The sequence below is a fragment of the Colius striatus genome, chromosome 1 (assembly GCF_028858725.1).
Source record: "Colius striatus isolate bColStr4 chromosome 1, bColStr4.1.hap1, whole genome shotgun sequence".
NCBI lineage: Eukaryota > Metazoa > Chordata > Aves > Coliiformes > Coliidae > Colius > Colius striatus.
The window spans coordinates 17,602,487-17,627,196 of NC_084759.1; the positions used below are offsets into that span (position 1 = coordinate 17,602,487).

A 24,710-nucleotide genomic window follows, 5' to 3' on the forward strand; every position below is an offset into this window, starting at 1 on the left:
TAGATGAAGGGAAGAACTGCAAAGAAAGAATTTTTTTCAACGTCATTGCTTTTGACCATTTGAGAGCAAATGGGAAGAGAGATATTCTGTCAAAATTTACTAAATTTACTTGCTCTAACAACCAACACACAACAAAGAAGGTAAAATTCTGCTTCTCAAATATCTTCAAGTAAAATTCAAAAATAGTTTTTAACCAGACAAAGGTGCTTGGAGAAGGTAACCATTTTAACAGACCTGGAATTCCTTTTGGGGCAAAAAAAAAAAGGATATACAGATAGAAACTTCCTCATTATAACATTTCATCAATTAATTTTATTTTACTGGAGTTAAGAGTCACTTTAAATCAGGCCTATCAACACATTGAAATACTTCTCGCATTTCTATTCACCTTCTTTTTTTAATAAGTCATGAAAAAAATACACTTCAATAGCTCACTGTAACGCAATTGCTTTTCCATTTATCACCAATTTAAGGTACTTAACTGTTTACTTACCTGCAAAACTGCTTTCTGAAAGCAATATCCACCGTATCACCAAGTTCACAATTTATACATGTAATATAACATATTCATATCTTCTGATGTATGTTAGAGAACTTTACACTACAGCTTAGAATTATTCTGACTTTAGCTAAAGAAATGGCATGAGAGCAGGTTAAATATCAAAACAGACATCCACAGGAGCATGGAGGATACCTTACTTGCACAGAATACGTTGATGCATTCCACAATTCACCCTGGTGGGTGTGGAGGTGAAAGGCTGTTTACAATGTTACTGAAGTCTTGGCTAACTGTACCATCATGCAGAAATACACTAAAATATTTTACTGAAAACTGTGTGTTACAAAAAAATGCAGCATTTTAGATTTCCCAAATATTAAGTTTTCCATACACAGGAAACGAATCTAGGCAAATATCAGAACAGAATAAAGACTGGACTGATTGATTCAAAACAATTCTCCCCAACTGCAGGATCAAGGATGAGATAAGTGAAAGCTATCAACATCTACTGTGAAAAAACTAAGCAGCCAAAAATATCCTTTATCATGGAATGTTTATGTAAAAATCTAACTACTTCTTAATTAGAATGTCATGAAACATAACATTGCAAAATCAACTTAAAATACTTCAAAAGCAGCACTAGTTATAGCAACAGTACACTAAATATGACTCTTGGCCAGACTTTTGTATTAACTTTTTTTCCTCATCACTGTAACCAAGAAAAAAGTTCAATTGTAGTTGCTATCCCATAACCACTCTGAGTTACAAAATGATTACAATATGCAAATATTTGCCAAAAGTTGGCTGAAAGATGAAGTTTTGTGTTGCTACAAAAAGGTCTTGTTAGACAAACTTCTAACAAAAATATGCAGTCTTTTATATATGTAACAAATGTTCCTTAAAATCAAAACAGCTCAATGTTTAAGATGTCATCAACCAAGTTCTGGCCTATCCACACATTCATCACTTCAAGATATAAAGCATTAACCAAGAAGTATCAATGAAGTTTCCTGGCATGAAACCAGGCTCCACACTTTTTTCCAGCTCTCCATAGTTTTCCAGCTAGGAGCAAGATGAGGTAGACTTTAACAAAGACAGACTCTTATCATTTGAACGGCGTTCTGACTTAGGAAAACAGTTGCTCTTTACGTGAAAGAGCAGTTGGAACGCACCGAGTTCTGTCTAGGTGAGGGTGAACGGCAAGCTGAGAGTTAGTGGGCTAGAATTAAGGTACACAGTGTGTAACACTGTCATGGGTGTCTATTACAAGCCACTTGATCAGAATGGGGAAGTTGATGAGGCCTTCTGCAGACAGCTGGGAGCAGCCTCAAAGAAGGAGGGGCTAGGTCAGCCTCACCTCAATCCCTGGAAGGGCGATGGAAGGAAATCCCTGGAAGGGCGAGTTACTTATCCTGGGTGCTGTCTCCAGGCATTTAAAGGACAAGAGGGTCATTAGGAGCAGTCAACATGGCTTTACCAAGTAGAAGTCACCTTTGACCAACCTGATAGCCTTTTATGAAGATGTAACCAGGTGGATAGATGGTGGTAGTGCAGTGGATGTAGTTGATCGTGATTTCAGTAAAGCACATTTTACACCATCTCACACAGCACCCTTGTGACAAAACTGAGAATGTGGGCTGATTGTTAACTGCTTTAAGGGAAGAAGGCAGAGAGTTGTCATCAATGGGGCAGGGTCTAGTTGGAGGCCTGTGTCTCAGGGGTCAGTGCTGGGACCAGTACTGTGTAATATATTCATTAATGACCTTGATGAGGGAACAGAGGGCACTGTCAGCAAGTTTGCTAATGATACTAAACTGGGGGGGAGTGCTGTGCTGCCATTCAAAGAGACCTGGACAGGCTGGAGGGTTGGGCAGGGAGAAATCTAATGAAATTCAACAAGGGCAGGTATAGAGACTTGCATGTGGGAAAGAAGAATCCCATGTACCAGTACAGGTTGGGGAATGAACTGTTAAGAGAGTAGTACAGGGGAAAAACACTTGGGTGTCTTAGCGGACAGCAAGATGACCGTGAGTCAGTAATGTGCCCTCATGGTCAAGAAGGCAAATGGCCTCCTGCGGTGTATTAGAAGGGCTGTGAGCAGCAGGTTGAGAGAAGTTCTCCTCCCCCTCTACTCTGCCCTTGTTTGCATCTGGAATATTGTGTCCAGTTCCGGGCCCCTCAGTTCAAGGACAGGGAGCTACTGGAGAGAGTTCAACACAGAGCCACAAAGATGATGGAGTGGAGCATCTCCCTTGTGATGAAAGGCTGAGGGAGATGGGGCTCTTCAGCTTGGAGGAGGCTCAGGAGTGATCTCATTAATGTTTAGAAATATGTAAAGAGTGGGTGTCAGGAGGAGAGATCCAGGCTCTTTTCAATGATGTCCAATGATTGGACAAGGGGCAATGTGTACAAGCTCGAATAGAAGAGGTTCCAAAGAAATACAAGGAAAATCTTCACTGTGAGGGTGAGGCAGCACTGGAACAGGCTGCCCAGATGGGCTGTGGAGTCTCCTCCTCTGAGGGCACTCAAAACCCACCTGGACAAGTTCCTGTGTAACCTACTCTAGGTGGTCCTACTCTGGCAGGGGGGTTGGACTAGATGACCTCTTGAGATCCCTTCCAACCCTTAAGATTCTGTGATATACATTTTAACAGACAATTATACTATCTTAATCAAACATTTAAGAAACTGGTCATCTGAACAAATCTACAAGGATTAAGAAAAACTGCTTTCTAGTCCAGGTCCATACACTATAACTCTTCAGGTACAGTGTCTGCTTTTATCAGAAAATAAATAAAATAGTAGTCTTTTGTTAGGCATATGCTATGGGGTTGGACCAGATGATCTCTAAAGGTCCCTTCCAACTCCTACCATTCTGTGATTCTGTGATATACTATAGGCCCAAAGGTCAAAATCATCTAAAAGACACAATGGGCATCACAATGAGTACAGACAAACAAGAGCTGATTCTTACATAAAGAACATACAAAACATTTGTTTTAAAAGGGAATTCAGAAAGGTCAAGGAGGAAGAACACCATAAGACTCCATAAGTAAATCAAATTTTAAAAGAATTATAAAAACCAAGACTACATACACGTAAAAGAAATGAAGTCTGAAGAATCTAATTTAAACATTATATTGTCTTTTCCAGATCTTTTCTATTAATACATTTAGAAGAGACACCAGCTAACCTGTCACAAGTATATCAACAAATCTGTATTCAGTAACACCAGCAAGAGTAGTGTACTTCATGTCATTTATAGAACAAAACAGTACAAATACTCCTTCATCCTAAGCCTAAATTAGCACAACATCAGCCACGAGTAGGAAATCATAATTGGGACAGACTTTTTAGTAGAGCATGTAGTGATAGGACAAGGGGTAATGGTTTTAAACTAAGAGAGGGCACAGTTAAGATTAAATATAAGGAAGAAACTTTTTACAATTAAGGTGCTGAAACACCGGCACAAGTTGCCCAGAAAGGTAGCTGATGCCCCATCCATCCCTGGAAACATTCAAGGTCATGTTGGACAGGGCTTTGGGCAACTTGATGTAGTTGAAGGTGTCCTTGCTTACGGAAACAGCGGTTGTACTAAACGACATTTCAAGGTCCCTTTAAACCCAAACTATTCTATGATTCTATTGTAGTGTTTACAAAAAACACCTTTAAATGGTAAACCTTAAAACATATTTACTTGACTCTTTAAATGTTATTTTCTGCTTATCAAGAAACTCCCCTTCGGAATAGCTACAAAACAGCTCTAGAGAAACTCATCTCTTTTTCCAAAAAAATTATAATTCATCTTATAATAACAACTGATTTGGGGAAAATTGAAAGGGAAGAAAGACTTGACAGAAGACTGAAATAACAGTCTTAAATTTCCATATTCCTCATGGAAGATTTAATAAAACAAGCATAGGTTCTGGTAATGAGGTAGAAACCTACTTTACACCTCACTACGGAAAGGAGGTTTGTGAAATATTCATGAGAAAAACCCTAAATATTTTTCAGTTAAAAAAACATTTAGCCTGGTATCATGAGACAGGTAACCTCAATAAGACAAGTTAATTTCTGTCTCTTGGCCTACTGCATTACCACTGCTAACATTTTCCAATCTGAGTGCTATGGAAGCAAAACATTAGGGGCTAAACAAAAGGTCAGAAGCTTACTAGCTCACACAAATTAAAAAACTATTCAGAGGACATTGCCTCTTGAGAGAGAAACCAGATCTATAAATAAGCTTTTCCTCACACTACGCAACAGATTCATTAACAGGTTTCCTCACACCAAAAAATACTTTTTTTTACAGAATTTTCACTTATTGCCTCTTCAGTATTTTTAAATGCACATCCTTTGAATATGGACAAACATTTCTGAGTATAGGAACTTATTTTGTCTGCAAATCTCAATGCCATCAACTAAGATCTCTGGATTTAGGTGGATGAATTCAAAAGAGGTACCAAGTAGACAACTGAAACAAAGTTAGTTTCTTCTTAGTCTGGGTAAAAAAGTGTACAAACTCCAAGTCAAAATTAACTCCAGTAGCTGAGGAAGAAAAAATGAAAATTATTAAGTCAAACATTAATTTTAGCTTTTCAAAACATGTAGGGCATTTATCAAGCAAATTATCAAAGGATTTTTCTAAATTATTTACAAAAGCCTCATTCTTATTGTTCAGAAGATGAACAACTGAACAGCTTAGTACCTGAGGAACTTGAGTTAGGCAAGTAACTTGTAAGCAGCACCAATCTTCAGAAATTGTATTAAAAATATGGTATACTCATTAAATCTGCTCTATAATAGATCTTTTTACCAGTAAACACCATGAAATATAAGCTAAGTATGCAAATTGAGTATTCTATTAACAAGCACATCAAATGCTCATTCTTTCCATTAATAATTGAACAAAAATAGCCTCATGAAACACTTAAGAACGATGTTATTTTGCCATTACATATGAAACATCTGAAAAGTGTCCTTTCAGTTCCTTGATCCATCAGTCTTACTGAAAGAAAAATAAGTTATAAATAAAAGCAGATAATCTAAATAACAGACAAAAAAATTCTTATCAATTACAGTAGACAAGAGCAAACCTTGGAATGCTTACAAGCAGTACCACAACACTTAAATTCATACTGGAGATTTATGTACATTTGACAGCACATGAACAAACAAAAATTACTTATAAATGGTCACTTGTTCTGTTTGAAAGCTCACATGAAATAAAAATTTTTAAGTTCTAAAGTACTTTGTGCAAACATTAGAAGATGATGGCAACAGAGTAAAATATTTTTATCTCCTAAATATCTATAGCATAACAACACAAAGAAAAATTATCAGTTACCCTAAATAGTTGCACATGCTGAAGCTATAAGTCAAATAGGACATTGTTATAATTATTTGTTCTATTACTGGAAAATTACCTTCAAGTAGCATCCTTGAGACACACAAAAACATAACATAGAAAGTCAATTACAAACCATCCCAAAATGGTAACGAAATACTTGCAATCAAAAAATATCTTATTCCACAGATAGTTCTGTTCTATTTATAAAACATATAACAAGCTGCAAAAAGGTGGCTCAAGTTTTGCATGAATTGTCATGCAATGTCTTTTCACACTAAAGGGCAAATACTACACTTAAAATAGTTTTATATCTGTCAGTGTACTTAAAGACTAAAAATTACTTTGTTTCTGAAAATAATAAACCGGGAATATTTTGATTTTTAAACAAATTACTACTCTTGGCTAAAGTATCAAAATTAATATCTAAAACAGAGGAACAGAAGAAATTCACAACTGAAGTGTCTGTCTACTGATGCGTATTACTGTAATCCTGCTAAAATATAGTAAGTTTAGCACTACTGTCAAAACTAAGACCATCCCACAAAACCACAGCCTGCATTTTTATAAACTGCTTCCTCAAAAGCCTAGCCTATGTTGCGTTATGCATAGGAAGAAACTTGATCACTGAAACAAAACTACTGCCAAAAAAGCAGCAATATTTTGTCAGGTTGGGTTTTTTTCCAGTTCTACATTTACTGATCTGCCTTTCTCCAAGACAGTTTTACCTTAAAATGCTTTGAAGGTGTCAAACATGAACTACTTCTTCCACAAATACATATGCTGGATTGCAATAAGGAGGTAATTAATCTCTCCCAACCAAGCACTACAAAAGTGCTTTTATAAAGTCCCTTAGCTTTAGAATAGTTTAAGAAACAGATAAGTTATTCATACAATCTATCAAAACTTCACCACTATAAGCTTCATTAAGTACACTAGGCTGTCAAAAATAAATTTCCATTGTTTTATCTTAAGAAAACAGATCAAATGTCAAAAGATTCTGGAAATGTTATTAATTCATTTATTATTACAAATCTGTCTTAGATAGTTTAGTTCCAAATAAGGTAGGAAACAATTCTGCATTCAAATTCAGAAGCAGTGCTTCTGTGTAAGAAAAACTGAAGCTGAACATCTAGAAATAGTTCTTGGAAAGACTAAAAGATTGGATTAAAAAAGTAAAGCATTTAATATACAGAGTTTTACATGAAAGAAAATAAACATTCAGAAGTTGAAACTGATGAAGACATGAGTTCCTTACATAAGTTACACTTGAAAAAGTGGGAGTTGCCTTGGAGAGACAAGCACAAGGATATCCAAAAATCTCAACTTCCTCTTTAAGCCATCAGTTAGAAGAGCTGTAAGCTATCACAGCTGTGTAAGTACAATACCCACCTGACACTATTTTGCTACACTACTACAGAATTAAATATGCACCATAGAACTAAGACTGTAACTGACACAATTTCGTCTCTTGCTTCCCATCAGCAAGCTCATCTTTCAGCAAGAAATATGTATGCAAAATTAATATCAGTAAAATGTAACGGGAAAATAAGTTTCCTGATTAAGCTTTAGTGAAATGCATACATATTGAATCTGTAAGCAGATTTCAACTAACTGACATGGACTAAGTAAGGAAAAAACCCTAACCAATACGAAAGTGTTTATCAATAACTTGTTTACTAGAGATCACAGAACTAGATTAATAAATTGTTTAGGCATCACTAGGTTCAATCAAATTCAATGCAATCAAGTTTTCACAGCATAACATCACCATGAATAAGAATGCTTCAGGAAAATAAATCCCCACACAGTAATTATTTTCATCATATGTAACTAAACCAAGTAACTGCATTAAAGTTGATTACACTCTTCAAAGGTAGTTACACTGAAAAATCAAAATTTTAACAAGTTAGGGAAAAGACACGGGAAGAAGCTTTAAACAAGAAAGCCTAATACTGTAGCCTTATGTGAGAGATTCCAACTCTGGTCTTCCTTGCACTTACCATTTATGTTCTTCTTTCATACTGAACGGTAAAAAAGTGATAGCATATAAGTGAAAGAAGCTTACTTTTCAGAGCTTTTAAGAAACAAAAAAAAAGGATTAGAAACAATTATTATTTTCCTCCTAAATACATGGTTGACAGAAGTCTTTAATATGCTTTAAGGATTATACCAAGAGAGTTTATGAAGACATTATATGGTAAATACAATCTACTAGTACCATAAAATGCAATTTTCACCATGAGACAACCTTTAAACTCTCAGAAGAGAGAATAATTTTTTCAATGGCAATCTGAGACTAGAAGCAATTACCAGATGGAGTCTACTTACACTAAACAAGTATTAAAAAGTTTTTAAAAAATTGTTGTATAAGAAATTCTACTAAATTGAAAAAAGATGTGATGTATGATATTTGCCATCTCCAGAAATAGTTTACAATTCTTCTGTGCTACAGAATGTACAGGCTTTTTCAATTCCCATTCATATTATTCAACTGAAGTACAGTTACCTAAAGACATGTTATAATGTCTCTTAAATGATAGACCATGCTTAGAATAACACAGCTTCCCTTATTAGAACAGTTGCTGAAGTACATAAACATATCACTTGCAATTTTGTTTCAATACTTCCTCTTTAGAAGTTCAAAGGACATTAGAAGTAAAAAAGAAGTCAACATACGCCTAGAATACTAAAGACTACTCTGAAGACTAGAGGAAACAGTTTCTAGATTGTGTATGTCACTTCAGTTTCCCAAGGCTTTAAGAAAAACAACACTTGGGGTATATATTCCCTTCTGGACCTTAGAGCACTTTCAGTTGGGCTGTCACAGCACAGCTACAACTACATATAGTCTTGCAATATACTAATTCCAGGTGAACACACAATTCCAGTCAGGCAACTCAGTGGGAATGCTACACTCTTCCAAAGCATTCCTCTGCCTTCACCTCTCCCCACAAAATTTCATTGTATAGAAGTCACAAAAACTATATACGGTGATTGAATGCTTTCCATTTGAACCACTCCTCTTCTTACATTCTGCTTTTGCAATGTTCACCAGTCCACCTGGAAGAGCTTCTACTCACACAGAGTTCAGAATTTAAAGATGCAGGTAAGCATAAGAATGGTCAAACTGTGGCAAGCATTTCAAGCACAGAGGCTTATTATCTCAAGACAGCTGGCAAACAGAAAACCAGCAGAGGTTGCTGTGGCCATCATGATATAGTTTACCCCTGCACCCCAAGCTGCTGGATCTCATAACAGCAATAGAATCTGAGGTAGCCACTGCCATCTCAAGCCTACAAGGCAGCACCTCAGCATCGCCTTCCTGCAACTCTCTGTAGAGAATAGCATGGGTGTTGCAGATTACCACAGGAGGATTTAGACAGGTAGCTTATAGGGTCAGAAAGTCAGGCCACCCCAAAAGACACTATAGGATGATATTACAGTGAAATGAAATTTCACATTAGACACTACAGAAGTCACAATCAGTAAGTCCTACTTCTAAATTACATCAGACAATTGTTATATGCTATTTCACAAAGTATGATTAATAATACTTGGGAACACATTAAAGGTCACTGTTGGTTTTGAATTCTTGATCTTTGTCATCCCAAAGAAAAGACATGGTGAAAGCAGTTTTCTTTTACAGTGTGAGCACAGATGGAAATATGCAAGTTTCTCAAAACACAAACAGCAAACATCAACTGATAGCTCTTAGTAAAATTGAAGAAACAATTTTGCTTCTTCTCCACCTTTATTAAAAATTCTAAGGGGCAGAGGATGGAAAAAAAGGTATCCTGCTGAGAAAAGCAAATGTTTTCTTTTCTGACCTCTCTCAGGGTGTCTCAAAAGATACGCAATATATGCTTCTCAATCCTACAGAAAATGTTGTGGTATAGAATGTAAAATAGGTACTTAGTCCACAAAACACAAAATCAGAAAATAGCTAAGAAAGCAGAAGGTTCTTTTTGATTTATGTATCAAGTTGTACTCCTGAAGGGGAGCACAATTCCCTCCTGCAGACTACAGTTGTTACAGTAATGTAGGAAGAGCATCAAATGGATTGCTTACTCATTGCTTCCTCACTAAGAATAGCTCTAACAGTAAAAGGTACCTTTCTCACATGAAACCAAAGTATTCCCAGCACAGGCTGTGTTCAACTACTACAGTTGGTATTAAAAAAAACAAAATTAAGAAATCATACCCTTGACCAAAATAGATCACTAAAACTTAAGAGGCTAACTCCTCTGATACTACCATTTTTTGCTAGTCCTGCAGGATGAGTCTTCAGAAGCAGAACACACCTACATTACTAATATAAATAATGTAGAAATTACAGCAGAGGACAACTTTTTTTCCACCTTTATAAACTTTTGGTCTCTTTTAGTAAAGATTTTGAGGTTTTCCTCATCTAGTTTTACAGCAGGGTTACCAGGGAGAGTGATTTTTAGATTCCGCAGGAAGTCAACACTGCTCACTTTGTTAGTGAAGTATGTTATCCTTAATAAGTTATGCATAAATCAAAATAAGCAATTGAAAAAAGTTTCAACAGCCTCAACTGCTTTAAAATTTAAACCTTCAGGGCACCTCTTCACAAAAACATCATTTATTTTTATGACTTCCCTACTTAGAAAAATGGTATTATTTTATTGGGAAAAAAAATCCTGAATTTAAAAAAAAAAAAAAGGTAAATTGTTATCTGAAAACCTTCACTTAAGTGTTACATCACTAGATTGTAGGAAAAACAGTGATGCCATTGTACAAGAGAATAACTACATGACTAAATTTCTACTACTCCACTCATGGGAACAATTGAATACTGCAGAAAAAACAGTAAACAAGAAGGTGGTAGATCAATACAAGTATAAAAAAAAGATATTTTCAATTGAGACTTTCATCATCAAATTTTACTTACATTGTCCATGAAATTTGGCTTAAATCCTCCCTCCTGCTGCCGTCGTAATTCCTCCTGCTCCCTCTGGCGCAGCATCTCTTCTTCACGACGTCGATGTTCTTCTTCATGTCTAGAATATTTTTCAAAAACTAAGTCAACTTAGACTTTTAACCTGTTTGGGCTTGTAATCAGTATCAGGAGACAAGATCGAGCACAAAGAAAATCGATCATGATTTTTTTATATGGTGTAAGACACTAGTCTACTCCCCCGACAGGTTTTTCTTCAACTAGAGGTTGAAGAGGTTGAATACTACAGGTATTTCTTCAACTAGAATACAGGTAGTTACAATGCCAGTACCTTCTATACCTGTTCTGGCTACACATACTCCAGCTTTTAGCAAGTCACTATGGATTAAAATATTTCAATACTGTCAAAAGACACATTTTTAACTTAAGTGTTTCAGTTTTGCTCTTATTTTTCACTTCCACTACTCGTGGCATTTAACATTAAAAGTATAAACTCAATTAACAGCATGATGCTCTCAGATTTCAGTAGACGCACAAAACCAAATATTTGTAGGAATCAGATTTTGAAGGAAAATCAGTTTATAACATACTGGAATATCAAGTGAAAATATCCCCAAAAATCTCATATTGACTATAAACTGCAATGTTACCATTCCACATGCACGTTACTTGCCTATAAATGTGCTTAAAAACACGCTCTTATCATTACAGATAGGCTTCAGTCACAATATTAGAATAAAGAATATGAAGAAAAAGTTACCTTAAGACATTTCTACACTCTTTAGAAAGCTCAGAAATTTACAACAGAACTAGTAGAGCTGAAATAAATGAAAAATTTAAGAAATACTTGAAACCACATATATTAGCACTTTTCTGTTCAAAAACATGAAACGTCACACACAATGCTTTTGAAAAGCAACTTTTTAGTAGCAGAGGTGGTTTTGCTATCAAAAGCAAGCTCTACAAGCTAAACTCACACAGGCCTACAACAGCTGCATGCCAGACCTTTGCATAGTAGAAGACAAAATACCTCAATTGTATCTGCTTGCGCTTTTGAAGTTCTTGATTTCTAAGTTCTTCCAAACGCCTCAATTCTTCTTGGCGTCGCATGAGATCTAACAAGATTAAAAATGTAGTAAAGATAAAAGCTGTCAATCAACATGATAACAGTAAAAAATTGCTATTACTGTCAGACAACAGTTCCAGCATTCCATTTTTAAATAAATTCCTCAATGCACTCAACTAGTTCATTCCCAAAAAGCCAAAGGTGGTATATGAAAACACAGACTGGATCCACTGCTCACAGAAAGGCACAGGACTGGCAAAGCCTCTAAAGCAGGTTACGGAAACAGATATTTGAAGTCCAAGAAAGAAAAGGAAAAAAAATTCTCAGTCTCTTTAATCACATCCTGGCTCTACATCTAGAGCAAGACATCAATTTTCTGTCAATGTTGTGTATAGCTAAAGCCATACTAGCAAGAAAACTAATACAATATATATGATTATGCTCTCCACTACCTATTTCAGACCACTGACAGATCAGAAACATTATTAACTTGAGGGGCAGGTAATCCAACCCTCCATAGTTATTTACCACACGGTTCTGCTTATGGTAACTTAAAAAATCACAGAATCACAAAATCTTAAGAGTTGGAAGGGACCTCAAAAGATCACCTAGTCCAATTCCCCTTCCAGAGGAAGACCACCTAGAGTAGGTCACACAGGAACTCATCCAGGTGGGTTCTGAATGTCCCCAGAGGAGACTCCACAACCCATCTGGGCAGCCTGTTCCAGTGCTCTCTCACCCTAACAGTGAAAAAGTTTTTCCTTATGTTTCTTTGGAACCTCTTAAGCTCCAGCTTATACCCCTTGACCCTTGTCCTATCATTGAACATCACTGAGAAGAGTCTGACTCCATCCTCCTGATACTCACCCTTTATATATTTGTAAACATTAATGAGATCACCCCTCAGTCTCCTCCAAGCTAAAGAGCCTCAGCTCCCTCAGCCTTCCAGCATAACGGAGATGCTCCACTTCATTAGTCATCTTGGTGACCCTGTGCTGCTCTCTCCAGTAGCTCCCTGTCCTTGAACGGAGGGGCCCAGAACTGGACACAATATTAATCTTTTACCAGAAAAAAGCAGCCATATCCTCTTAAAAACACTTACAACTCTCTTTAAAAGCAGGGCACAACTAACAGTAATTAACTTTGCTGTACTAGTTTTTTTATCAGTCACATGATTGATTTCTGCTTGGACATTTATGCTTTCTTCCACAAATATTAAAACTACTTTTTGTCAGAAAGCAGTCATTTGACTTCTCCATCTTTGCAGAATATTGGCCATGTAACATTATTTCTAGACAGTACAAGGAATATTCTATTATACTACCTATGTTATGTCTTTCATGCTTTAGTTTAACCTCTCTACACGTTTCCTCATGCATCTCATCACTATACTAACTAAAGTATCTTTTCAGCTATGGAAATCACTTTCCTTACACTTGCATCAGCATATATTACAACTTTTTACTTTAATATCCAAAAACAATGACTAGTACATTTCATCAAAATATCATGTATTTGTTTCTAACAAAGATTATGAGATTTCTATTCTCACCAGCATCCTTATTGACAACAGAAGCATATTTTGCAGGCTTGCTTTTCCAATTTCGTCTTCAAAATTTACACATTTCACTTTGCAACAGAACGTGATTATATTGAAGATTCACTCAAACCACAAAGTCTGAGGTGCTTCCTTCCAACGTGCTTCCCACAGAAAGCTTGGCCACTGTTAACCTAATACTCAGGGAGTACCACAAGCAAACTTTTCTAATAACCTTTAGGGTATTTCAGAGCAAAAGTGCACTTTTTTTCTTCTAAAATTAATTTTTAGGGTTTTTTCAGGGCATTAATCAGACTTAGAACTGACCCATCCTATGCTTAGTATTGTCCATTGTGGGAAAAGATTTTTTTTTTCCAACTCTTTGTTCTATTGATGTAGCACTCCCTTTTCCTTGTGATAATAAAACTAGTACAGTATTTCCTACTATCTCTCCATCACTAATTGTTACAAATAAATCATCTACTCTCCTTTGCTCTTAAGGTATATAGTCCTATTTTTCCCAATGTTCTCTTTTTTTCCAGAGTGTAGTTCTGATTATTGCCTTTCCTGAAATTGTTAATATTTTCAAGTTCAAAACACTAGTTTATGATCTGGTACCATCTGACAAGGCAGAATCTTGGCACAAAGCCTTATTAAACAGATGAAAATACAGCTCTACAGGTTCAGGTTGTTCCAATGCCATTCATATCAGAAGATCTGCAATGACAGTAATTCTGAGCTAGCATATGTTGGACACAGGCCTTTTCTCTGAATAGAAAAACCCTGCACTAAAGCAGCTGTAAAAAAAAAAAATACCCAAAAAGCATTATGTTAGCTTCTGGCTTTTGTCATGCTTAAAAAAACCAGTCAGGGTCTCCATTTTGCCCTCAACTTTCTGCAGAGCAGAGGACAGAAGGTGACAGTGTACCCTCATCTCAAAAGTTAATCCTACAAGTAGAAATAGCAAGTCCAAAAACATTTTGAAGTTGTGTTAGCTGCTTATTTTTCAGGTTGCAAAAATGTAAAACAAATGCCCAGCTTTCATAAAACTGGTAAAGAAAGCTTCTGCTTCAATTCAGTCCGGTATTTTCATAAACTATTTAACCACCATTATGACAGACTATTTACAAAAATCTGAAGCGTACCATCAGCACATGGTTCAGAAATGTGGAAATACCTATTGTGCTTTACAAGTTACTTCTGACTCAATCTGTCAAAACATGACACTTAAAAGTTAAAAATTACATGTATCAAAAGAATATTTTCAGTATTAATACCACATCACAAAAATCTGAGTATGTAGGCAAACGTGTTCAAATCCTACTAGCTCCCATAAGCAATTTCTAGAAAATCTTAATCTGCAGGAGTATATGGACTCTAGTAAGCTCAACTTCCCATCTTCTTTTTAGCTCCCGAGAACTTATTGTGTTTCTTGTTTCACAACAGCTACTTCAATATACCTTTAGATCTGGGGTCTGTGCACCGGGTATATGAAAATCTTAACTCTAGACTCTGATGTCTCAAAGTGTCATTGTATCTTTCTCTAAAATCCTGTCATGCTATCTCATCCATACAATTAATATTTTTGACATGGTCTGAACTTACACCCAGAGACACTGTTTAGACCAGTAAGATTAATGTCTAAGCTAAGAGAGAAAAAAAACACCTTATCTTCATACATATACTGAAGTTGCAGAGTTTGAGATGTAACAAATGTTTACTAATTCCTCCAGTCTAATGAATTAAACATCTGCAAGTAAGCAGAAATCTACTTATCTGAAATGACATTCTGGAATGAAATTCCAAGCTATATGATACCAAAGAGCAGATACTCTGTTAACCCAACAGGGAAGGAAAAAACCTTCCACCCGTATTTAAAAATAGCCCACATTTCCTCACTGTAATACTACCATCAGAAGCATTTGTATTCTAATGATCTTTAATTGTAATTCTCTTCCTTTTCCATGTAGAGGTGGAGCTTAATAGGTATTAAAAAAACAAGTATTTTTTCCTTCACAGTTTTAAAATACTTTTTCTGAAAAGAAATCCTCATATCCACAAAACATACCTAAGCTGTTCTCCCATGTTTTACCACCAAGACCTTTTCAGTCACAAGTGGCACTGGCAACTTGTCTGAGTTCAAAACATGATTAAAGTATGACAAGTTAAGAAAAAGTAATCCCTAACCCTTGCCATCAAATATAAGCAACAGGTGGACAAATACGAAAGAAAAAAAGAGTGTAAGTTCTAAAACTGGATCATTAGCACTGTTCAGTATTAACCATTAGTTAAGACAATGATAAATTGATTTGACCTGTATTTGAACTGAACCATCTTTACCTATCACATATATACAAAAATTTAAAATGTGTCCAACTGAGCAGAGGTGACTGTACAGTGTATTAAAGGCATTGTTCTTCATTAACATTCACATTCCTCAGATGTAAAATTTATCTATGCTTATATGCAAAACAAATGCCTTCAAGTTTTTTGCTTGGACAACAAACAAAGAAACAATTTGACAGCTGTCACTTCAGATGCTGCAATAAATATCTGGCAATTCAGAACAGCTTCTTATTTTATTATGCTCTGTTTTTCGTAAAACATACTATATATATGGTATAATTCCACATTAAAAGCAAACATGCCTATTTAGAAAAAAAACAGGCTAAGTAAACAACTTCTTCATGACAAGTTACAGTAGATTTAATAATATAATTTGAAAAATTAGATCTTTTCTCTTTTCTAGTTATAAAATGGTTTTAAACATATGTTAAAGACTATATGTTTACAGCCTATATATCCAAGCATTTAGGTGCTTTAATTCCACCAGCACTATAAAAACTCTGATCCAGCTTCTGTAGATATTTTCAACACATAAGTCAGTAGAAAAAAATTAAAATAAATCAGTCTCACATAGAGAAGTCACATTACAAAGAGATCTTTTTTTTAAGAGTCAGCATTATATAAAGCCAAATATTTGAACCAGACAGCTTATATGATTTACTCAGGTTGAGGTTTTGAAATGCATCCACAACTTAAGACTCTCTCAAGAAGTTTAAAATGATATGGCATTCTTATTCAGCCTATCAAGCTACTGTACTCCATTACCTAACATTTTCAAGAATAAGATTTTTTTTTTTATAGGTAGCTGGAATCTCTCAAATTAAAAATTAAAAAAACAATCAAAAATCCCCATGTAACCAATGTTTAATTCACACAACAAACCTTGAGATCCTTTACGACAGACCTGCAATATACTTAAGCTTTATCCATTCAAGTGTTGTAATTTAGCAGTCACGTGGAGGAAACTAAAATCAAGTTGCAGTTCAATATCTGACCTGGAAAGGAGTGACTGTATGGCTACAGCATTTTGGAGAAAATCTGCTCATCTCCTCTCTCTGCCCAAAAATCACAACCTCCACCTAGTTTCATTCTTAAAGATAGGGCTTGAAAGCAATGGCTAGCAGAGATTTTTGCCCCCAACATTATGAGAAGACACGATGTCTAAAGAATTAAAAAGGGATACATGACCTGAAAATTTCAAGAACTGAAACTCACGCTAACTGCAAGTTATTTTAAGTTACAACATACACCTAATACTATGCACACTTCAGGCTTCTTAGTTGTTACAAAGGTTTTAAAAAAAAAACCCCAATAGTAACATTAACTACTGGAACATTTAACATTGTACCAGAGGTGCACAGAACAGGTAAAAAACGTGTGAGCTACCTTTTTATTTTCTCCTGTACAGCACCCACAAAAAGTACTTAGTTCTATCTAGTACTGTAAGCAACACTAAAAGAGAATATAATTTTACTGATGAGCATGAAGCTACTATTCAATTCTCCATATAAACCACTTACACTAGAAAAATTTAAGAAGTGGAGAAAACAGACCTAGACAATCACCCCTTTCTCATTTTCTTAATCCATCTCCGCACATCATCAAGGAATATGTGTTAAGAAGTATTACTTCCTTTTTATCAATTAAATGCATTAAATCAAACAGTGTCTGGCAAAATCTCCACATTTAACATACAGCTCAATATGCTACACAAACAAAACTCTGTGATAAAACAAATATAATACTAATAGATTCTCTGATTTTACCTTGCCTCATCAGCATTAGCTGATGCTCATGTCTAGCTGCTTCCATTTCTGCCTCTAGTTTCTCTTTGGCTTCTCTAATGTTCCTGTCAACCTGTTCCCGCTGTTGCTTTTCCATCTCATCAAGAGCCTTCCACCGTGAAGCATACTCAAACTCAAATGTTCCCGGCTGAGCAAAGCGTGGAGGCTGTTCTCTTTCCCTAATAAAAATTTTGCGGTTAAAATTTACAGAAGGACATATTTAGATCAACAGCTGTAACAGTCAAAGAATTTATAAACAATCGCTCAAGTGCAGATCTGGCTTTAAATCAAACTGTCAGTTGACTACACTCTAACACTGTCAAAACGTAGTTCAGCTGTTAAGACAAACATTATGAAATTGTTTTAATACACATATATTTTCTATTTATTTGACTTTAAGATGAAAATTCATACAAAATACTATGCTGCAACACTAGGATAACTGTGCTTAACCTTCTAAAGGTCATAAAACCAAATACTTAAATAAATATCAAAGACTACTAGACAGCCTAGAATATTAACCTGAACATCTCAACATTAAAAGGCGCCAACATTTAATTTCATATTCTAACACTAACATTTTAACAGTGACACATTTTTTAAAAAGTGGTATTCTACAGCCTTACCAGAATAAGCATTTTAGCTTCAAGCAACGTGACTTCTAAAGGCAATCTAAATTCAATATGAAAAATTATCACACTAGGTGACTTGACTTCCACCTCACAATGAAGATCACTTTCTCATGTCATGCTCTAAGTTTCACCTGAACCATGGTGAAGATTTACACTCCGCTGTTTACACAAACAGTTAAGAGGCTAGTCAGTAAACAAAAAAATATGGATGTCCACATCTTCGCAGGATTAGACCACATGCCATGAAAGACTATAGCTTGGCTGGCGAAAAGCTCCAATTCATTTCAGCCTTGGCCAGGGATCTATCTACTCAAGTTTAGCGCAGAATGTTAAACCAACAAGTCAAGTCTGAATTTTACTATGATTGGGAATCTTGGCACAGTCCTACCTAATCCTTTGACACACAACAGCAAAACATACAAAACACCACTTCCTGTTACATGAACTCAGAAATAAAGACTGGTATATATTTACCAAGCTACATACTTAAATTATGTTTTGTAAAATAAATCTAAATGCTACTTACTTGTGATACTGTTGTGTTTTTTGCATTAGCTTCTCTGGTAGACCATCTTCATCATCAAATTGCTCCATTGGTTCTACAACAACAGGTCGAGGTGTTCTGGAAGACAGTTTCAATGTAGTAATTGACTCATAAATGAAGCAGTTATTTTAGTCTTTTGAGGAAGCTCTCCAGAAAGCTAACATGTTGTATTTCTTGTATCTTGCATACTCTTCCTAAACTCTAGAATCCCAACGAAACCGGATCTTAAGAATTACCTTTCAAAACAACTGTTTCTATACTCAAATTTGGCTATTCTGCCTAGAAATCACTATCTGATATAGTTTTGTTTGTTATGAAGTATTTATAGGTAAAAATCAATATCTCAAAACCATCTACAAGTAATTTCAAAATATTTATGAAGGAACCAACTTTTCGTTTGCATCAGTGAGCCAACACAGGGACCATGAATTTATTGGGAAAGCACTAAACAATTCCAAACCAGAGCAACACCATCTATTCATATTTCCATAAAACACAAAAAGTTACTTTTAAAAGTTACTCTACAACTGCAAACAGCTTGGTAATCATGCATTAGTATTCCAGTGATAATTAGAAGAGCACCTCTGCTTGTTATTTAAAACCCATTCTTTAAACAACCATACTTTCACAGATCAGAATCCTAATTCATCTCTCGAATATCTTCCTTGCATTCTCATTATCTGTAGTACTCAGAGGTCAGTACTGCCAAAGAGAGCTGTATAACAATCCTGAATTGTGTAAAAAGCTCTCTGCATCAGCCTAAGTGTACAGCCTACAATACACAGTTTTAAATGGTAACAGAAGAGCTCTAGACAGTATTTTCAAAATGCTAGTGTTTATATATAGTTTTCCACACCTTTGTTTCACTTTGCAGATCCTTCCACAGAAAAAAAAAAGTACCTTAATCAAAAAAACCTTCCGATATTAAGCGCAGATTACAAAGATTAAGCCGGGAATCACAGAGTATAACCCAGCAACTATTTCTCTTGATGTTATCAGCATGGCAATTGCTGGCAAATCTCATATTTAAATAGAACTGAACTGTGCTGTTGACAAGTTATGACTGAAATCAACCATTTAAAATCTCTAACATTTCAAATGCTTGGTTTTGATATATTTAGCTCACGAATTCAAAGATTTTCTTCTGATCAGGCAAAGAGTTTTTTGCTAAAAATGTTAAATACTAGGTTCTGAAGTAGAACATCAAAGTTCAATGGTAGCAGACTCACGATAATTATCTTTGCAACTGTGCATTAGGGAACATACCAGCCACCTAAGCAAGACAAAAATGAAGTGCTTTTTATACACTGAGGCAAAGGCTGATGGTCCCTTCAACACAACTACTCTCTATAGAAGGTAAAACAAGAATACTCCCTATCACATCCTAGCTTCTTTTTCCCTGCCACATCTTTAGTGCATTTATTTAACACTGAACTATATTATTTCCCTTGTTTGGCTCACTGTATTCTCATTTAAATAATACTGCCAAGAAAACTCTGGAGATAAGAAGAAATTGCTGGCACCTACTGATAACAGATTGAATTTTCTATGCAGCCACCAAATCAGTTCAGTGGCACAGAACACTTATGAGACTATCAGGAGAAAGAGGAGTTTCAGGCCCTTTCCCTACCAATAATCTACTCCTGGCAACGTTTTCTCCTGCCTTACGCTCTGCTGCACCTGACATTCAGAGCACGCAGGTTAGCAGGCACCTTCATGTGCTTTAACAGACAAAAATGAACCCAACAAAAACAGTCGAATACTGTTTCTGTTGTTTTAGCAAGCACAAGTGGCTTATGGAAGTATAAAAAGTTCTCAAGCTAAGACAAAGATGAACAGCACACACAGAGTAGAAGAGGGAAAGAAGTGCCAATTTCCCAATTTGATAGTAGTAAGCTTCCACGTCAGGGGAACCATAGCCTTATTTTCACAAAAATAAACAAGAATCAGAAAAATAAAAAACCCTGAATACCTATCTTTTCACACAGTCTTTAAGAAAGCTTTTGAAAATGTCACCAGGGAAATGTGTTAAAAAGCATAGAAAACAGAAAAATAATTAGCAAGCTTGCTTGCCCTTGAAATACAAGTTTTCCAGAGATCACTGCCATCAAGTACTGAAGAATCTTTTTCATTAAAAAAAAGTACTTTTGGTCTTTCAAGTCACAATTAAAACTTCTGAGACAAATAAACACAGGAACACTTTCCCGAGTTTAGAGGATTATCAGGAATGCAGTGCACTGCTTTTCTAAGAAACAGGAATATTATTTTGTCAAACTTTTACTGGGATCAGGAAGAGTGCAATGAAAATAAAATCTCACTAGATAAAGGACTAACCATAGAGAATCATAGAGTGGTAGGGGTTGGAAAGGACCTTTAGAGATGATCTAGTCCAGAAGCAGGTTCACCTAGATCAGGTCATATACAAATATGTCCAGGTGGGTCTTGAAGAAGGAAAAGTAATATTTCATATAGACAAGGAAAAGTAAAATGTTACTAGCAGACTTTCATACAGTAATAACAGCTCACAAACAGTAAGCAAAAAAGGTGGTTTTCCTCACCAAAAAGTCAGGAGTAACTGGGGTGTTCATGTAAAACATCTTAAATTTCTCACCTCATGACTCATAATTTAAAAAGAATAATTGGGGAATACCCATAAATGCAGATTTCTTTCATATCACAAACATACACTCACACAAATTCAAACAAAAGGCTACGAACTTACGTTGTTAGCAAGAATGCTCCATCACTGCATCTTTCTAGAGCCTTCCGTGCTGGAGGTTTGGCTGCAAACTCTACAAAACCTTTTCCTGTAGCTCTGCCACGATCATCTACTACAACAACAGCTCTTTCCACTGGCCCAAATTGAGAGAATGCCTGTTCCAGCAGCTCATTAGAAACCACAGGTGAAAGATTCTTGACTGTTAGGGCAGCTCCATGTGTAGCAAATCGAATTCGAAGTGGTCTGCTCTTCAAAATAGTACCATCAAGTTCTGCCTTTGCTATTTCAGCCAGTGTCCTAGATTCCTTTTGTAAGATACAAAATATTTTACATGTTTTATTTTCAAAGACAATACATAGCACTTTTGTGTTCCCTCCCCCCAGAAAAGTGGAAAAATATATTTTCCTTTACATGAGTACATTAGCATCACTCATTAAACTTCCACTCCTCAAAAACACAAAGTTCCTGTCTACTGATTGGAAAAAAAAATGCATTTATTCTAAAAAACAACACAAGTACAAATTTTTTGTTGCACATTAAACAACAAATTCTCATTATGCCAGATATGTTTGTGCTGCTCTGTAAAGGCTTTCATTAGAGTTAAAAACTTGATGCTTCTCCATTTTTACCTACTCAAATATCTATATTCTGTATGTTCTAGCTGTAAATAGTGGGACACAGTATTTTTCAAGATTATGATATCTATAATGCTTTTGATTTTGGTTTGATTTTTTGTTTCAAGTATCACACTTCCTCATTACCACTGTTGGATGAATTCTCAATGGATGTCCAATTTGAATTTCATCAACAAATGATTAAATTACCTTCTTAGCTCATGTATTCATTCTTCTCATGTTTATGGGCTTTCTGCACCCACATCCATGAGACAGGCTCCATCAACAATTGCCTTTTTTCTCATTTCAGAGATTTTCACCTGGTCTGATGCCTGCAATCCCTTACATTTAAAGAAATTATTCTTTAGATCATAGCCATTTCCTCCATGGTTCAATTGACTAGGTAAACTGTTAAAAAAATAACATGCCCTAAACATAACAGAAAAAGGAAATTAACATAAAACATCTCTAACCTGTGTTATGTACAAAACTGATTAATGACATGTAAATATATTGCATTTCTTCCAGAAAAGTGGTATTTCAGGCTGGGTAAAAGATGTACGTAAGAACGGCACAAGTACTTATCTTCATGATGACAACCACAAAGAAAAAAATCCTAACCAGTAAAATATATGGAAAAGTTGTAACTAGAGACACTCAAAACACTCTAAAGCTATTCCCAGAATAATATAAATCAGTGCATTCTAGACATGGAAGTCATGAAAACTAATACTGCAGATGATATTGATATAAGCTCTTTTTTTTTTTTGCATGCTCAACTTGAGCATATTTGACCAAATACTCTATTATCTCTAAAAATCTAGTCTTATCTGGACACAAGTAATTTAAACCCAAGGTCCCATTTCTTAGCAATTCTGAGATTACATGTTCTGTTTTCACGATGTGTGAGCAGTGGTATTTCGAAATAATCCTGTCCAGTCTTGAAAAATAAGTGCGTTTTCGGAAACAAAACCTAATATTCATAGTGAACTGTACAAGATGAAATTTCTTTCTGCACAAATAGGACTCTTTCTAGTCCTAAAGAATGGTAAATTGTCCCAGGAATCAGGAAAGTCAGGTATTACAGTAACAAAGCAGACCGCGCAAGCACATCCTCCATTCACCGCAGACTAACAGGCTGCACAAGTACCCGTGGGCAGCAGCACGTAAACGGTGGAGGGACCCTGAAACCAGCGGAGTACCGCGTAGTGAGCTGGGAACCTAAACGCGAAGGGTTGGGAAGGCTGCCACAATACAGGCCTCTGTCTTGGATGTATGGAGCCAACCAGAGGAGAGGGCAGAAAGAAAAGGAAGCGGAGGAAACAGCACAAACATCAAGGAAAAAGGGACAGAATATGGGTCAGGTACTGTCTTTTTTTACAGCCGCCAGACAAGGAAAGGCGGCGGGGAGCTGGAAAGGGAAGGGACAGAAGTCGCCCGGTTGCGAAGGCAGCCTCAGAGGCTCGCATAAATCCTCACCAGGCGAATGAAGCCAAATCCACGGTCCCGATTAATGAAGACCTCGCTGGGCTCCCCATAACGCTCGAAGAGCCGCTTGAAATCTTCCTCGGTGATATCAGTAGGCAGATTCCCCACGAAGAGCCGGCAGCGCTGCGTGTAGCTCTTCTCGCCAGGTTTGAGAAAGCTTTTGATATCGATGGTGAACCCGACCTCTTGCTCTTCATCTCCACCTTCTTTGCTCGGCACTAGCGCCATGGCCGCCGCTGCCTCATTCTCCGTTTCTAGGCCCCGCAACCCCTTCAGGTTGCCGCCACCACCCCCTACCATGCCCAGCGGCGCGGCTGGGGAGCTGTTCTCGATCCGCACTTGCTTCAAGTTCCTATTCGCTGCCATATTCAGACCTCCCTCCTTTCTCGGTGATTTTCTCGAGAGCCGCGGAGTCCGGTTCGGCAGCAACCGCCTCCGACCCTCAGCCAATTCAAAATGGCGCCGCCGCCAACCACGACGAGTTGTAAGGTCCCTGAGGAAAGCCCCACCCGCGCCGCCGTCCCCGCCGCGGCTCCTCCTCGTTGCTGGGCGGGGGGCGGCCCGCGCATGCGCGCTCTGGTGCGGCGCCGGGCGCGCTGTGGGGGTGGTGCGTTAGCTCGTGGCAGTTCTTTCGACCTCAGATGCTGCTGCTCGCTTTCAGCTCCGGCGGGTGGGCGAACCCGTATAAAAACCGCGCGAGAGCGGCTTTTGCGTTTGCAGAGGCAGATGTGTACTGGCGGACTGCACCGCCTGAGGGGACAAGCTGCCCCGAAGCTTCCGTGCTGTTCCCTGCTAGTTCGTCTCCCTCGGTGCCTGGCCCGCCCCCACTGAACGCAGCCGCAAACGCCGCCACGGTAGATTAGCGTGGTGGTCTCAGAGATGTTCAGGTCCTGCAGGCTCAATGAGTACGTCCCCAGGCAGAACCACACTTGCTGGGGTCTCCCCAGAGGAAGAAGCGGGTAGGTGGGGTGCCTTGGTGGGATGTCTCGTTGCTGTGAGAGAAGGAGGCAGACACAGCACCAGGAATGCTGAGACGGCTGCCGGGGAACAGCTCAGGGGGGGGAATGCCCAATCACTGTGGAATGGCACAACGGAGCAGAGGCAGGATCTGCAGGCAGTGCAAGAAAAGCGTTAGCAGAGTTTTATGTGAGAGACAAATCTGAGTGGAGAGGGGCCGTGTTAAATCTGCTGCTCACAGAACAATTTATTTCAG

General features: G+C 37.1%; 1 protein-coding gene across 5 annotated transcripts in view; it reads right to left on the reverse strand.

Moving 5' to 3' along the window:
• Positions 1-23,979, reverse strand: part of PSPC1 (paraspeckle component 1) — a 67,538-nt gene extending 43,559 nt beyond the window's left edge. For 4 of the 5 annotated variants that reach the window (XR_009818400.1, XR_009818399.1, XM_010209235.2 and 1 more), the window contains exons 1-6: positions 23,489-23,979; positions 21,399-21,700; positions 18,659-18,754; positions 17,483-17,679; positions 11,798-11,882; positions 10,762-10,870 (exon numbers count right to left, since the gene is read on the reverse strand). Coding sequence is in view for 3 of the 5 variants with exons in the window: in XM_010209235.2 (XP_010207537.2) it covers positions 10,762-10,870; positions 11,798-11,882; positions 17,483-17,679; positions 18,659-18,754; positions 21,399-21,700; positions 23,489-23,863 (1,164 nt within the window). In the remaining 2 variants the exon portion in view is untranslated. Of the gene's footprint in view, positions 1-7,886; positions 7,924-10,761; positions 10,871-11,797; positions 11,883-17,482; positions 17,680-18,658; positions 18,755-21,398; positions 21,701-23,488 lie in introns of those variants that run through there. The other variant, XM_061992220.1, reaches the window with a different exon arrangement.
• Positions 23,980-24,710: the final 731 nt, after the last annotated feature.